Consider the following 17,747-nt stretch of genomic DNA (forward strand, 5'->3'; position numbering starts at 1 on the left):
ATAAAGTTTCACGTTACTCAAATTACAATCATCGAACACGCTAACATCTCGTGACATGATATTCTTTCGACCGGTTTGCAGAGCAAAGATAACATATGGAGGCTTCTCAAGCTGAGTCGTTGTTTTGACGGCCCATTAATGCTTGGTCGTATTCTGTAAGAGAGGATACTCGTACAGATCCCACGAGCGAAAACTCATGCTCAGATAATGACCAATGCTCGCAGCATTGATAATTTATTGATCTCGTTTAACGCAACGTGAGGCATCCGCCACTGTACTTTAAATAATTCAACCTCAGACTCCGTCACAGGATTTCCCACCAAGCAATTGTTGTCGTTGCGCGCTCGTATCAAAATTAATTCGTGGCGAGCGTTGACAATCAGGCGCTTGGAATCTTCGCAAAAATCCAACAGCATGCTGAGCGGCACGCAAAAATTAAAGTGTCCTTCCTCCGTGTCGGATCTAGAGTTCCATCCAGCGTTCAGCGCAATATCAAAGCTCTATCATACGTCAATGACACGTAATTCTTGAGCGTGCTATGCCCACGTTTCGGTTGTGGTCAATCTCTACACCGTTGAGTTCATATCGAATTTCATCAAACATGAACGCCACGCAATTATTTATAAGCGTCATTGGCATCTGATCGTTTTTCTTTTTCACCGTCAATCTTCCTTCGTCGTAGAGAAAACTTTCGCACGGCAACGTGTACAAATCTTGCTATATTATCGCTTTTGCCACGCTGGCCGCTCCGCCAATCAAGGACCCTAGCGCGCCTAACATTGGCAGAAAAGGTAACACATCACCTCGTTTTGCCGTAGGAAGTATCTGCTTTTTCCTTGTCTTTTTCTTCGTTGTCGTCTTCTTCTTTGATTTCATACCCATGCCATGATCTTGGTCTTGGCTTTCATCGCTGCCCAAACGACAGCAGCGGCGGCTCTCTCGCTCAGAGTCGAATCTCTCGCGGTGACGCGTTTCCGCGCCTTCTCGGCGATTACTTTGTCTGCCGCGTGTCTATCGGTGAGATCGTTGCTTCGAGAATGTGCGATGTCGTGTTCTCGACATGCCGTGTCCAGCGGATTTATGCCCGCGTCACCTCTGACTAATCGCTTCGTAAGCCGAGTGCCCGGGCCGCAAAACTGGTAGCTCGGAATATGTAGCTCGAAAGGAAGCGTGTTCATCGTTCGATTCAACAGACTGTCGCCCGATGCTGACATTCGCTACAGTCCTTTATCTTAGGTGTGGAACTGTCGATGTGCGTTCCCTGCTACGACTGATTGTAGTGCTCGTCACAGCGATGATACGTTCGAATCTCCGAATCCGCCTGTTCAGGAAGCTTGTCCCACACGTAGTCGATGTAGTCACCGTATACCGCGTAAGAGTACTACCTTCGGTATATATTGCAGCTGCTCGACGTTCAAGTCCTGAATGTCAAAAGGATGACACAGCGCGAGATACATTTTACTACTGTGCGACTCGTAAATTCGCGCGCCGTTAAATAGTTGTTCGAGAGCGCGTAGCCTTAATGTGTGCACAAAATTCGTGCTGCAACCGCTGTCGATACGCGTTACGAACTGCGACGCGAAATCGCAAATGATGGGAGGCAACGTGGAGAAGCGCAAGCACGGCGAAATGTTGCCGAGACTATACGCGCGATCATTTGCGATGCGTCGAATTGTGATAAAATCAACGTTCTCATAAGCTTACTCGAGAGCCCGAACGGCGTACGTTTCGAAAACGTGTACGTCTACTCGAAATCGTTGCAACAGCCAAGGTATCGATATCTCGAAAATTTGTTTACGTCTATCGACAAAATCGATTACTTTACGTTCTCCAGCAATAGCGACGTCGTTCCACCGAGAGAGGCGCGTCCAAATTCTATTTTTATCTTTGATGACGTGGCATGCGACAAGCAGGATGCTGTGAGAGAATACTTTTCGATAGGTCGCCACGCGAACGTCGATTGCTTCTATCTCTGTCAGACGTACGCAAGGATATCTGATACGCGACAATGCGAATCTACTGATCCTGTTCAAACAGGACGGTACCAACTTGAAACACATTTACAACTATCATGTGAATACCGACATGTCGTACGACGAATTTTGCACATTGCGCCGCGACTGTTGGCAGCAAAAATATGGATTTCTTGTGATAGACAAAGACAGTGAACTCACAAACGGATGATACACAAAAGGATTTTAACGAGTTCGCGATACTGTAACGTGATTTGTCATTGCCGATACTTAGCCAGACACGAATATGGCAGATGTGCGCGAGCGTGAAAAAATCGCAAGGGAGATCGAGAAGACGAGCGAGTCGATCTGCAAGAAACATCGCGCTCTGAAGACCGGTAGAATCGAGGAGGGCATTGCGTTGGACAGACATTTTAATCCTCTTATCGCCGCTGCGACTTTTCGTCGACAGCCCCGGCGTGCGCGCGACAAAGAGAGAGTCGTGCGACAAAGATGTCTGCCTCTAAACATGAAAGGAAGGAGGAAGAGGAATAAGAGGAGGGACAAGAAGCGAACGAGACGTTTGAGCGTTCCACGATTCTGCATATATCCAATGATCGGTCGCACGATCGTGCACAGCCGATAACCTCCATACTACGTGCCAAAATCGTACCGACGATAGACGTTGGAGAAACGACGGAAGATTCGCTAGTGACGAAGGTTCAAAATCAGCTGCATACGTCGGAAGATCGAGAGGCGTTACGAGCTGGCTTGGGCCCGCTGGGGCAAAAGTACGTCGAGGCTGTCCTGAGGGGAGTGCAAGATAAAGAGAGCGGTATAGATCACGTGTACGGCGTTTATCTACACAAGGATGGGCTGATGTTTGGCAATAAACGATTCGACGTGGATGAAGCGGACAACATAATTATCGACGGCGTACGATACGCCGGTATACCTGATCTTTATGAGTTGATTTTCAAGAGAATTCCCGACGATGCCCTCTACACTGAAAATGATATGCACAAGTACAAGAGCATGCTGTTGGTGACAAACGCGCACAAACACAAGTACTATTCGCAGGGTCGATTATTGAGCAACAGGGGATACAAGTACAAACACGTAATCGCGCCGTTGATGTCGATCATACCCAAGAAACAGAAGAAAAAATCTGGAAAGGGATTACCTCATGCAATGACATTGAACGACAACGCGATCGATTATGAACACTGAGATGATCCCAATGAGTTGGTGGATCGTCTACGATTGTTCGACGCTTTGCACCGAGCAACAACGCTCAACGAGATTCTGTCGATCATCAAGGAACTTCGTGAAGCTGGTCTTATTATAAATTAAATCGCGTATCCACGAAACGATTCAGTCGAGTAACATCAGCGAGAAAAAATATATTATTTTCTTATACCCAGTGTATTACGCGTCATGAAAAAGAAATCTGAGAAAGAGAGAGAGGAAATTAGCTCCGAGAGACGTCGACTCGTCGAGGAATTGCACGCTCCTGCGAGAAGAAATTTTCCGCGTCATAGTTCGGGGATACGACAATCTGTGGCAGGCCGATGTCGTTGAGATGCGCCCGTACTCGCGCTTCTACAGAGGTCACTACTACATACTCATCGTCATCGATGTGTTGAGCAAATACGCGTGGGTTGTACCACTCAAGAGCAAGCGAGCAAGCGAAACGCAAGGCTAACGCTATCGCTGAGATCGTTCGAGAGAGTAGAAGATGTCCGAAAAATTTATAAACGGATATGGGGAAAGAGTTTTACAACACCGATGTTACTCACTATTCCACGTATTCGACATTGAAAGCATCAGTGGTTGAGCGGTTCAATCGCACGCTCAAAAACATGTGGAAGATGTTTACGCTCAATGGCAATTACAAGTGGATCGACGAGCTGCCGCGTCTCGTGTCAGATTACAATGCGCAAGCATCTCATCATCGGCATGCGACCCGCCGAAGTAACTCCCGTGATCGCCAAAAGACTCTTGGACATGGTGTACAACATGATAAAGATCGCGGGTCCTGCAAAATTTAAAGTAGGCGATTCGGTACGCGTGAGCAAGTACAAGACGATTTTTTACACGCTAAATTGGACCACCGAAGTGCTTATCGTTAAGGTGCAGCGTACCAACCCTGTGACCTATTTACTCGAGGATTATCGCGAAAAATCCGTTGCTGGAGCATTCTACGAGTACGAGTTGCATCGCGCTACTCATCCGGACGTGTATCTCGTGGAGAAAGTACTGCGCAGGAAGGGAAACAAGGTGTACGTCAAGTGGCTGTGATTCGATGGATCGCACAATTCATGGATACACAAAAACAATGTTATTTAATTTTTATCAATGATAAAATTTTGATTCATATATTTTATTTTTACATATAAAAAATATATCAATATAAGTATATTTTTTATTACAATACTGCCCATTCATCGTCGTTTTGCAGTATACAGATATAAAATACGTATATACTACTGTGGGCAAAAAGTATCGATAATTTCAAATTTAAATTTCCCGGGGTTTCCGATAGGGACAACCGAATTTATTTTGAAGTTGGCAATTCTGTCAGTGACAGCTGCGCCAAGGTACACGTCAAAATAGTCATTAGTGTTTGAGATAAGCGTCTGTTTGTAAGCACGTAAAAAGTGATTTGTCGTTTTTTGAAATGTCTGAAATTATGGAACAACGAAGTGCGATAAAATTTTGTGTCCGGAATGGAATTTCTGCAGCCGAAACGTTGAGAATGTGTCAGAAGGCGTACGGTGATGGCGCTTTGTCACAAGCAAGAGTTTTTGCACAGAATGTTTAAAGAGGGCCGAGAGAGCGTTCAAGGTGATGCTGACAGTTTTCTTCGACTATCGTGGTGTGGTTCACTTTGAATATCTTCCGACCGGCCAAACTGTCAACAGCCAATACTATTTGGGTGTTATGCGTCGTTTGCGTGATGCCGTGCGCCGAAAAAGACCAGAATTGTGGGCCGACAACTCTTGGCTCCTTCACCACGATAATGCGCCGTCGCACACATCACTCGTAGTTCGTGACCATTTCGCCAAAAACTCAACTCATATCATTCCACAACCACCGTATTCGCCTGATTTAGCACCATCTGACTTCTGGCTGTTCTCAAAACTCAAAAGGCCACTCCGTGGACACCGTTTCGAGACGATTGAAGAGATAAAAGAAAAAACGACGAGTGAGCTGCGGGCCATACCTACAGACGACTATGCGGCATGTTTCGAAAATTGGAAAAAGCGTTGGCACAGTTGCATTGCAACCGGGGGGGACTACTTTGAGGGGGATGATACGAATGTGGATGAATAAATAAAGAATTTTTGAAAAACAAACAAATTATCGATACTTTTTGCCCACAGTAGTAAATGTACGATACATGAAATGAAAATAACAGTAATACATAATAAATGGTACTACATAAAACATAATAGTAATACTTATATAAATGTAAAAAAAATGCATTACGTGTAAATTATAATGATAATAGTACATAATAGTAACATGTACACTGTATGAAAATATTTAAAAATATAGAAAAAACATACACAAAATACAAATTAAGATAATACATAAAGCATAAGAGTAATACATATATACTGTATGAAAATATAAAAAAATGTAAAAAACATAATAGTAATATAAAGTTGATACACACACACACACACACACACACACACACACATATTACAAAGATATCCGCCAATGCCCCCATGGTAACGTCGAGTCCGGTATGACGTATCGTTTGTCATCGTATGGACTCAGAGCGATTTTCGATTCGGATATCATGTACACATCGTGCAGTTTAGATCGTATACACGATTGACGACGAGTTATTTCGATCTCTTCGTTCAAACACTATGTGTAATCGTTATCGTTTGCGCTACAACGTTACTCTTTACGCCTTTCGCTTTTTTAGTTTCTCTCTTGCCGTCCACCCTCACCGTGTACATCTTCGCTCTGAGACCAACGAATTCGGTCATTATCATACCGTTATTTTCGTCCTTCATCAGACCGGGTATTTTTTTGTTCGCGAGAGGCATACCATACGCGTTGTGCATCGGATAATCGCTCGTGTCGAATCTAGCGATATCGCATTTCATAGTCTCGTAAACGCACTCGACGCTGTATACAAGACTGTCCGTGTCGGTGTACATAATTTTACATTTGTCGCGAAACAGTGGTAACATATACACAGTACGACAAATATGTTCCCGGACAGGGCCTGAAAATCACAATTGAAACAACAATATGCATATTTTTTGGTTTTATTATTCAAAATATTCTCCTCTGGCTTCAATACACTTGTTACAGCGATTCAATAGTGATTCAAATGCACGTTCTAGCTTAGTTTGCGGAATTGCCTCTAGTGCCTGTGTAGAAGCTGATTGGATGATCGGAATATCATCAAAAAAGCGTCCTTTCAATTTCAATTTCAATTTTGGGAATAATGAGAAAGCAGAGGGCCAAATCAGTTGAATACGGTGGATGGTTTAACACAGAGACACGATTTCGAGCCAAACATTGACGGATAATCAATGAAGTGTGACTCGGTGCATTATCATGCGATAAAGACCAATCTTCTGGATCACGATATTCGGGGCGAATACGATGAATTCTGCCCATCAATCGCTTTAAAACTTCGAGATAATATGCACCAGTAATTGTTTGGCCAGTTGGAACAAACTCTTTGTGGATAATACCTTTGCTATCAAAGAATGTGATGAGCATTGTCTTGATTTTTGATGGAACTTTTCGTACTTTTTTTGCTTGTGGTGAATTTTTTGACTTCGCACTTTGGCGCTTAGTTTCTGGATCATATTGAAAGCATCATGTTTCATCACCCGTAACAATTGATTTTAGGAATTTTGGATTATTTTCTGCGGCTGCAACGATGTCTCTGGAATAATTGATTCTCGCTGATTTTTGATCGCTTCTTAATGTGTGTGGAACAAACTTCGCACAAACCTTCGTTTTACCCAAATCTTCATGCAATATGGTTCGAATCGTTTCTCTACTGATATTTAAAGCCTCCTCCATCATTTTTAGTGATGCATTGCGATCGTTTGCAACAAAATCACGTACTTTTTCGATCATTTCTGGTGTTCGAACCAAAATTGGCCGTCCTGATTTTTTGTCATCTTCAAGGGTCTCTCTGCCTTCCAAAAAATGCTTATGCCATTCAAAAACAGCTGTACGATCTAGACATTGACTGCCGTAAACTTGTTGCATCGATCGAAATGTTTCTGATGCACTTTTACCAAGTTTTGCGTTAAATTTAATCACTGCTCTTTGTTCCATTAAAATTTCTACCTCGACCAAAATCTTGTTTAACATGAACTGTCATATCTTCGTTATATGTCAACCAAAATGAATGAAACATTGACAGATGATAGCAAAATGTTCAACCTTTAAAATACATATTTGAACACACAGATGTCGCCACTGGTTGCTGAGATGTGGTTCGTGTCCGGGAACATATTTGTCGTACTGTGTACTCGTGATGAAATTCGTACCAGCAGACTTTCGATATGTCGTATACACATATCCACGTAAATCGGCTTGTTGAACCCCGAGTTTGCGCAGTTCGACGTCTATCAAATTTTCCGCAACGGCTGTAGAAATTTCGCAATCATTGCCTCCACGCCGTATCGTCCGTCTCATTTTCTTAATAATTTTACGTCAACATGGTTGCGCACATTCTCCATAGTTTTACCAAATACTGCGTTGTTCATTAATTTATATAAATTTTTCTCGAAATCGTTTTTAGCGCGAGTTCTGAAATTTGTGTTGAATTCAATATAATCGCGAAGCCATGGAGATTGAATTGTAATACTCGATGAATCTTTGTTACGCGAAGACCGTGACAAGTACATTGCTGCAGGTTGCGATAGTGGATGACGTAACGCTGTTTATCGTACAGCGTCGCTAGAAGTTTACCTCGCGCTTACCGGGCGACTTATCGCGCGTCGGATAGAATGGCAGGTCAGTGTGTTGGTCGTGTAGATGTTGTGGATACTCGAGATCGACTTCGAGAATGTAACCGGTGGGTGAATCCAGAGCGATCGCGCTCACGTCAAAGTTCGCAGCGTCTTCGATCCTTCGAAATTCGGCGTATGGCAATGGTTGACACATCGCCCACCCATATAAATTGTTAACATCGTAGTATATCAAGTACGACGACGGTTTCGATGAATACGAACGCATGTACTTGTTAGCCTGCACGTATCTATTTGAATATTGACTGAAACCACCACGTATACCGCGCTCGATGAACATGATCATATCGATATCGGGGAGTAACTCAAATCTTATACGCGTGTTTTGGCATCGCGTGAGACCCACGTGAGACCAGGCAATGTATAGTAATGCGCGGGATCGAAACCATAACTCGCGATACAACTTTCGAAAATTTTCAAAAATGTCGGCCAATAACAAGACATCAGTTTTCAAATACAGATCACTGTACTGGCCGAGCGTTTGAATGGAGAATCGCTTCCAGACGTTCGCGGCGTGAGCGTAATCGCTCTCGGATACTGTATCGCCCGTTAACGAACTGAAAAATGATTCGCGTGGTGGTAAGCGCGTGTCCTGCAATTTTTCGACGCAGTCAACGTACTCGTACGGAAAGACACTTTTACGAGTCAGTAATTCAAATTCTTCATTCGATAGTGTTGAAAATTTGGAACGTACGATTTTTAATTTGTCTCTGCTTAGAAACGATGCCAATTTATCGAGGCTTGCATTTAGAAATTTGAAAGAATCGATAAACCGTAATTTTATGCATTTTCGCGAGTCTGCTTTCTTGGCGGTATCTTAAACATGTTTAGTGAACGAAATATATTTTTCTTTGGTTATCGGTAACACATCTACATGTCCTTCATACACGGTAGCAATTTCTTTAATTATAAAGTGCGCGTCGTAGCCCGATAAAGTGTGAAAAACGATCGGAATATAAAATGAATTTTTATAATTAAGATTGCAATTTGCATGCGCTGGGCCACGGAATCTACCGGTGAGATGACAATGATCGCGAACCCGAGTATCGTCCAGCGCGAACGGTTTCTCGCAAATATGACAACGCGTCGCGTTACGGTACCTCCAATTGTTCTTTCGACAAAGTTTCCATGGGTACGTTGGCGGATACGATATTTTTCACTCGATGCGCTAAATCGTTGAGTTGTCGCGCGAACCACGCTATACAGTCTTCATCGCGACGGAACCGATATGATGATAACACGTCGTTGTACGAACATCGCACATAGTATCCTATATTAAATACCTCGTGCCGTTGATACGTATACGACGACGCATTTTCCCTGTCAAGTTCCATCTTCCGTAGAACGCACTCCAAGTCAGCGTAGACGATGAATGGGGCATTGCAGTGGTTCTCAAATTCGAGTCACTTGTCGTCCACGCTCGGCAGTCGGATAGCGGAGTCGTTGATCTTCTCGCAGTCCATTACGTGCAATTTTTCGTTGATACTGAAGTAGTGCAAGCATCTGAAAAAAAAAAAACAAAAAAATTATAACTATTACCATTATTTTATTAGTAAGACGGAAAATTATAATAATTTAATAATGTATACTTACCGATCGCAGAAAAATTTTTTGTTCTTTTTCCCACTAATCTGCGAGCTCACGAGACAGGATAGATTTTTTATTCACGCAAAATGTCCAACACCGTCGTTGCGTGGATCTTGCACGTACAGCACGTTGACGTATTTCTCTTTCTTTTCATTGGTAAGTCGCAGAGAAAGGACCTATTTATTCTTAATGCCGTACACGTTGATCGGCACCGCGTTCAACCGTTTGAATTTAAAAATTTCTTTTAAAGTTATTGGAAATTCAATGTTTGCGAGATTCAATACTGTCATATAATGCGAATACGACGATTCCCGATCCGTATATTTTTCAGCCGGATACAGCGCGGCGACCACCGACCACGCGAAGCACGCATTGTCCGTCGTACGCTCGTTTCGTCGCTATTTCCCACGGCACTTTGATATGATATCCCGCGCGCATGAGATTTAATGTTCACATTGATAGTCAAATTCACTATACGTGACAATGCCCATCCGCTATCGCGTTCCTGAAACTCTTCGAGCGATGCTGGATATGCTCGATGACATGCTGCTAGTACCACTCGCGCAAATCGATGTATCGGTATATCTCGCTGTTCTTTGTAATTATGCTCTTATGAGCACGTTTATCCTTCGTCGCGAACTCGCCGTTGAACACGGTGTTTTACGCTACCGTATCTTTCTACAGTGTTTCGTACACGCTCGAACACTATTTCTCTCGCGTTTTCCAAAAACCACCGCGACTCAATGTGATTAGAGTTTATCACAGCACCTGTCGATATACGGCTTTCAAATGCGGCGTCGATCTCTCGTCAGACGAGAGATCTTTTGTCGCGACTCGCGTACTTGCCACCAACGTGCACGAAACATCGCTTCAATTGCAATTTTGCACCCGCTAGTCCTCGCGCGGTCCTCGCCACCACGGATTGTCTGTGTCCAACGGCGAGACACGGATGCTTGGCACGACAAAGTTCTTCGAGCCGCTCGATGCACTCAACGCATCGTTGCAACCACGCGAAATACTCCACCAGAGTAGCGACCTGGCCGCACTGTTCCAACAATTCACTCGCTCGTGATTTTCCATGTCTTTTTTTTACAGTCTTTAGATCACGTCACACTTTTCTACGGAACACTTGCACGTGACTCGTTCACGTTGCAGCACCGTGACATATCTAAAATGTCATAATGTTCTAACACTTTTTCATTATGTTTACGAAAGTGCACTGTTCACATTCAAAACATTGATCGTCGCATCTATCGAAAAATAGTTTAAGCGCAAGGACTCCATCCATATTGTCAATAATCAGCAGTTCGACGCACTTTTCATTACCCGCGGAAATCTTAATGCATATGCACCAACCTTGGCTCTTATCTGGGATTTTCTTCGCCCAATAATAATCGTCCTTTATTACTTGAACATTTCTATTCCACCAATGTCTATTTTCATATTCATCATCCTCGTAACATTTGTTTCGTAACCGTGGGTACACTTTCTGCCGCGCGAGTAAAGACCAGTCAGAAACAAGCTAATATTCCATGTTTCTCACCACGTATATCTAATTCACGATCGCGTAGAAATTGCACCGGCGATATTCGCGCACCTGTGTCTCTTTTTTGCAGATTATCGAGAACATATAGAACATCGTCTACATTATAGTCTTCCCACATATTTCCCAGTGTAATGTTTCGTTCACAATACTATTCGCAATAGTTTTTTCAATGTGTGCAGTGTGGACACTTATTGCACGGAAATATAATGTATGTGGGCATTCTGCAATTCGTGCAAGATCGACCGTTTAGCGCGTCAATATAATCGATATCGTGCTTCCTTAGAGATACAATCCTGCAATATCAGTATCAGCCAAACGGATCATGCATGCTGCACATATACTTAAAGCATCGCCCGTCGTATAATAACAATGTATTATGCAATGCTTAATACGACCGTTCAGTGCACGGATTTCTAAAGACGGCACAAATCTTTCTACATAATCTGTATCACGCTCGCTCAAATCGCTAGTATAGCCAGTCGTCTGATAATATTTCTTCGTCGGAATCGATTTCTTGATCCATTATTTCTTCGAAATTCATTACTTCGAGCACTTCGTCTCTGATATTTGCGAACTTTTCCGGATCCACGTCTCGAATATACTCAACTACGTTGGCTATGTTCGCACGATGGTTAGCCATACTTATACTTATTGTCAATAACTGAAGCAACTGATTTGTTCGTCTTCCAAGACAACTGTGATGTCGAGCACTTATGACCTATTATATATATTTTTTATTACGTCCAATGGACTCCAAGATTTCTTTGTTTCGTGAAAATTTCGACAAAACAGTCGTTAATACAAAGCGCGAACATAAAACTCGAGCTTTAACGGTCACTGATCGGCGAGCGTGATAATATTCAAGAAACGTATTAGAAAATCTTCCCAACAATATTGGAAACATAAACAAAAACATAGATCCTCAGAATCGCCAGATCCACGGCAATAAAATTTACGACAAAGGTTACAAACTATATAGAGAAAATCCTATTTATACACGATCGGTTCAGTAAGTACAAAATCTAAATGTGGATCCTGTGTAAATAAAAGATCATACTTCCAAACGTGTAAAAGCAAGTTGAAGGGCGTTTTCTCGTCAACAACAGGAAGTTGATAAAATAAATGAGGAATCACAAAGCGTAGCTTTTAATTTTTTAGATTGTCGATCGTAAAATTTATTAGGAGTATAAATAAGTTTCCGCCATTTTTTATCAAAAATTGGGCATTTATTGTGAAAGAACGGTACATAATGTTTTATTCGAAGTATTGTCCATCGCTAGCCACTACTTTTTCCCATCTTTCTGGCAGCATACGGATACCGCGTCGGAAGAACGCTTCATCTTTTGAAGCTATCCACGAATCGACCCAATTTTTGGTATCTTCATATGATGTGAAGTGTTGCTCAGACAGGCCATGTGCCATCGATCGAAACAAGTAGTAATCAGAAGGAGCAATGTCTGGTGAATACGGCGGGTGGGATAAAACTTCCCAATTGAGTGTTTCCAAATAAGTTTTGACCGGCGCCGCAACATGTGGACGAGCATTATCATGCAGAAGAATAACTTTGTCGTGTCTGGAGTAGTAGTGGGCGCGTTTTTCCTTGAGTACTCGGCTCAATCTCATCAATTGTGTTTGGTAGAGAGCCCCAGTAATGGTTTCGTTCGGTTTGAGCAACTCATAATATACGACACCAAGCTGATCCCACCAAATACACAACATGAGCTTTTTTCCATGAATGTTCGGCTTGGCTGTTGATATTGAAGCATGGCCAGGTGGTCCCCATGATTTTTTCTTCTTTGGGTTATCGTAGTGAATCCATTTTTCATCACCAGTGACTATACGATGCAAAAAACCCTTTCGTTTATGCCTGGCAAGCAGCATTTCACATGTGAAAAATCGGCGTTCAACGTTTCTCGGCATCAGTTCATATGGAACCCAATTTCCTTGCTTTTGAATCATTCCTAATGATTTTAAGCGATGTGAAATTGCTGGTTGAGTCACTCCTAATGTAAGTGCAAGTGCTTCTTGCGTTTGGCACGAATCTTCATCCAATAATGATTCCAATTCCGCGTCTTCGTACACTTTCGGCCTTCCGCTACGTTCTTTGTCTTCGACGTCAAATTCACCGTTCTTAAACTTTTGAAACCACTCACGGCAACTTCTTTCACTTAAGGCAGCCTCACCATATGCTTCTACAAGCAATCGATGCGCTTCAGCTGCAGATTTCTTCAAATTAAAGAAGTAAATCAAAAGCTCCCGCAAATGACGTTTATTCGGCTCAAAACTCGACATTTTCGCACGAAAAAAGATATATGATGCTGATACAAAATCGCTAATATTTCAAGGTTATGTTGTTACCAGATGTCCAATCTTACGATATGACGTTTTACAGCAGACAATTTTAACCATAACATACTGGTGGCACCATCTTTTGTCAAACGGCGGAAACTTATTTATACACCTAATAAGTAAATATTTTCTAGACGAGAGAACGCATGTTTAAGTAATAAAACAGAAATCGATGACAAAAAGGGTGCGTTCGACTTGGAATACTCGCCTTTATGCGAATATTTGTACATCCTGTCTTCCATTTACTTTATATTTTTTATTTAGCAGCCGAAAAACATCGGCGCTTCTATTAACGCGTGGCGACATATCTGATAGTATATATAAACAGTATATAACTTTTTCAATCGTAAATATTAATTACGAGCGATAAGACATGGATCGAGTAAAAGAATATATACGTCGAAAATCGATCGAGCGCAAGGGGTACCGTCCACCAGGTCCGCCAAGTCCACCATCATCGAGGAGAAAAAGCGAGATATTGGGAATGTCCTGATGAAAAAGCATCAAAATCGTGTTGCTCACCATCAACGTCATCAATGTCATCAAAATATAAATCATAAGGTATCGTATTTAGAGTGACTAGTACTATAATAATAAATGCATTTTATTCTCTGCTAAAAAAGCGAATAATGATTAAAAAATTTTTTTCGTTCTCTTTTTCCAGAAACTGCTGCTAGCGATGTTCGAGCCATCGCATTCGAACGCTGCGAACTATTAGCTTTTAGTTTTTAATAAGAACGAAAACCGATGTAATAAGATGTGAATAAAAAATTTTTGTCCGTATTATTATATATATATATATATTGTCTTTTACTTCCCATCTTTTACTCGACGCGCCAGGAAAAACTATATTGAAAAAACTGTGTCAAAAAAAAAACGACACTTGTACTCTATTAATTCTTCCATCCTTTCTCTAACATGATCTTAAGTGTTTCATATGCAAATATTGCCTAGCCTCGCTATGGCAAAGGATGCTTCTCAGCGTCAGTCTTTGTTGAATCCGCGTGCGAGTCTGACAGAAGAGTTTAATATATAATGTGAGTGATTTTTTTCCCCAACGTGCAAAAATATTTTACCATTAACGCTAAATAGTAGAATACTTTTAGACGTTTATTAAGTGATTGTGATAGTGAAAGTGATAATATTACGATTTTTTTTTAAATTTCGTCGACTTTTTTTCAGAATATTTTTCCTAACAACAACGACGATGAGTAATTTACAGGATTTGATTAAGATCCGTTACGAATATCCCGTTGAAGGAATAAGTTTTTTCTTTTTACTTATATCAAATATTTTAGTGATTTTGCGCTTCTAACGTCTTTTTATTTTTCTTTTTTTTCAGTACCTTATGATCGATAACGAGCCGCAAGTTCGGCTACAGTTGCGAAACGAGTTGGGGGTGCAAATTATTCCCTCAGTAAGTATAACAAATAGATTTATTTTCTAATTCATTTTGTCCATTTTTCAGAGTGTGCTTCGTTATTATATTCAAATAAGAGGATTTATAAATATAGTCACGTGGCAAATGGTACGAGTGATAATAAATGATAGATAGCGGGACCGGAAGGAACAAATTGATATATGGGAGGAAAGTGACTTCTTTCTAATCGAACTGTTCGGTCTCCGATCATACGAGCCCGATCCGGAGCCGGAAGATTGGAATTGTAAGTATCATAAATTTATATTATATGCGAATTTCTCTTCTTATATGTTGCATACTAATGCAACGCTTTTGTTTTACAGAAACGATGACGTCTCACCATATATTTAAAAATTTTTTAATTTTCATTTTTAATTTTCATTTTTTATTAGGTGTTGGAATTAATTCGTAGCGTTTTTTAATGAAAGAATGTTATTTATTTCACATGAGCATTAAAAAATACATTAATGAAAGTACTTTTAAAACTTATAAATACTTTGTAAAACGCTACGAATTAATTCCAACACCTAATATTATAATTAAAAATTTTTTTATTTTTTATTTAAAACATTTTTTTTTAATTAAAATTTTTTATTATAATAAAATTTTTACGTAGTGTGAAAAAATATATGTAAATTTATATTACTCAGATTTCGCATTTATTTGTTTCCTTCTTATTTCCGCGCTGCTAAATTACGCGCATCGACAACATCTTCGCACTCGACAGTCATGTCACGACTATTAAGAGTTCTCTTTTTAAATAAAAACGTATGATAAAATATGTTTGCGTGCAAGAAGATATAACGAGAGTAACAATGCGGCGGCGGCGGGAAAGATGAAACATAAGAGAAAGAGAAATGATATATGCGATAAGTGTATGCAAGCCTTTATTACCGATGCATTTTTGAAGAGAGAGCGACGGGTGACGACAAAAATAAGGACCGGGGTCCTATGTTTACGTAACATCAATAGCGCCGGAACCTTTTCCCCTTCCTCCCCCGCGATATGAGTACCTCCCGCGCCCCGCGCTCCTCTCTAGCCTCATGGGTTAGAACCCGCCTAGTATTACTACTTTATTTCGTATACGTACATTTTTTTTATACCGATTTTTTTTCTTACAATCAATATCTTTCGTTTTATAATTGAAAAACGCTTTTTGCAACTATTCGATTTTTTTTCGCATATTTTCTTCACAAGTCTCAAGTCTCGAACGCATTTCTTTTCTGATGGTCTTTCGAAACTTTCTCTTTTGAGAAGAAATACTGGCTTATAATTTTTTTCCGGTAAAATTCTGCTTCTATTGAACTGTTCTTGTTACTCGAGTTTATAAAGGAGAGGTATATTATATAACGTGCATGAAAATCGTAAACAATTAAATAAATATCTCGTAAACTTGCGTTTTAACATAATTTATACTATTCTGGATTAAGGAGAGGGGTACACTATTACTACAATTTATTGAAACTTATATGTTATTTTGGATGTCCCCCGCCCCTTATTGATGTCTAAGGCTTCCGAGCGGCCGAGATTATCGAAAAAGCATTTTCGGTCGCTTGAACAAGCTACCAGTGGGAGAAGGAGCTCGCTGTCTCACTCTCGGCGCGCCGCAGGCAAGCACACGGACATGGGCTTGTTTGTGTGTTACAACGCCGCACCACGATAAATGATCGAACTTATAGGCGTGGAAAAGTATTTTGATGACGAAATTCATTGCGTGCCATTTCATTATTTGTCTATTTGTAAAAATGTGACTTGTCTCTTACTTATCAAAGTTATAATTATCAATGAAAACTAAAGTTATCTTGGAATTTTATATGTAAAAGCGTATATTTTACTCGTTTCAATAGCTGTCGGACCGTGTGTTTCTGCCCAAATATAGGCTTACTTTACGTGCCTTTTACGACCATTTACTGACTGTCAAGGGAGGAAAGAACAGTTTTCATCGATTTTTACAAGTGTTTTAAAGTGATCTCGTCATTTCATTTCATCCAAATTGTCTTTATTTAAAAATGGCGCGCAACATAAATTAACGTGTCATTCCTCATTTCTGACGTCACGATTCCAACATGGTTGCCGCGATTAGTCAGGAGCCTTAAATATAGTCATAAGATATAATGAATCAATTAGAAAGCCGCATTAGCGACTTAAAGCCGGTTCTACATTAGTCGCAAGCTAATCGCAAGTTTGTTGCGACAGCCAGTCTGAAGTTTGTATTTTGAAATTAACGTTTCATGTTGGCTATCGCAACAAACTTGCGATCAGTTTGCAACTAATGTAGAACCGGCTTAAGACGGTTAAAATAAAAATCGACTATGAATACCGGCCCATGAAAAGTGGCAAATTGCATCACGTGAACAACATCCAATCAGGACGGGGATCACATGATTAGTTTTCTCCAATCTCTTCTACTTTCACGCCTATGGAGTTTTGATAACTGCGCTCAATCAGAGGATCAGAGGAGACGAATCACAAGATGCAGTTTGCTACTCTCTCTCTTTCAGATTCTCTAGTCGCCATTCTCTTTACTTTCCTCTCCAACCTCACGTGTTTCTCGTGGGAGGAATTAAACTTTTGGATTTTTGAATTTTGGAAAGTGTGACCGGCTTTAAACGCGCATTTACAATAATAAGTATATTATGTGTGTTTTTACATGAAAAATTTTTCTACTTAAATTAAATTTTTTCATTTTATACGGTTAACTCTTTAATTTTTTGTGATGATGTTTTGTATATTATTTTGAAGGAGAATTAAATAACCACTACTTTAGTTGGAAGAGAAAATGTCTTTGAATGAATTGTGGTATAATAATTTCATTTAAGAGGAATTTAAACCATTTAGATTGAACAATAAGAAGATCCTTCAATAAGACA

General features: G+C 40.7%; 1 protein-coding gene across 1 annotated transcript; it reads left to right on the forward strand.

The window, feature by feature from the left end:
* Positions 1-3,887: 3,887 nt before the first annotated feature.
* On the forward strand, positions 3,888-4,253 carry LOC147907160 (uncharacterized). The gene has a single exon (XM_087414771.1). It carries the CDS (start codon positions 3,888-3,890, stop codon positions 4,251-4,253), a length of 366 nt encoding a protein of 121 aa, XP_087270897.1.
* The last annotated feature ends 13,494 nt before the right edge of the window (positions 4,254-17,747 follow it).

This window comes from Acromyrmex echinatior, chromosome 16 (assembly GCF_024713525.1).
Source record: "Acromyrmex echinatior isolate Ae372 chromosome 16, ASM2471352v2, whole genome shotgun sequence".
NCBI classification, from domain to species: Eukaryota; Metazoa; Arthropoda; class Insecta; order Hymenoptera; family Formicidae; genus Acromyrmex; species Acromyrmex echinatior.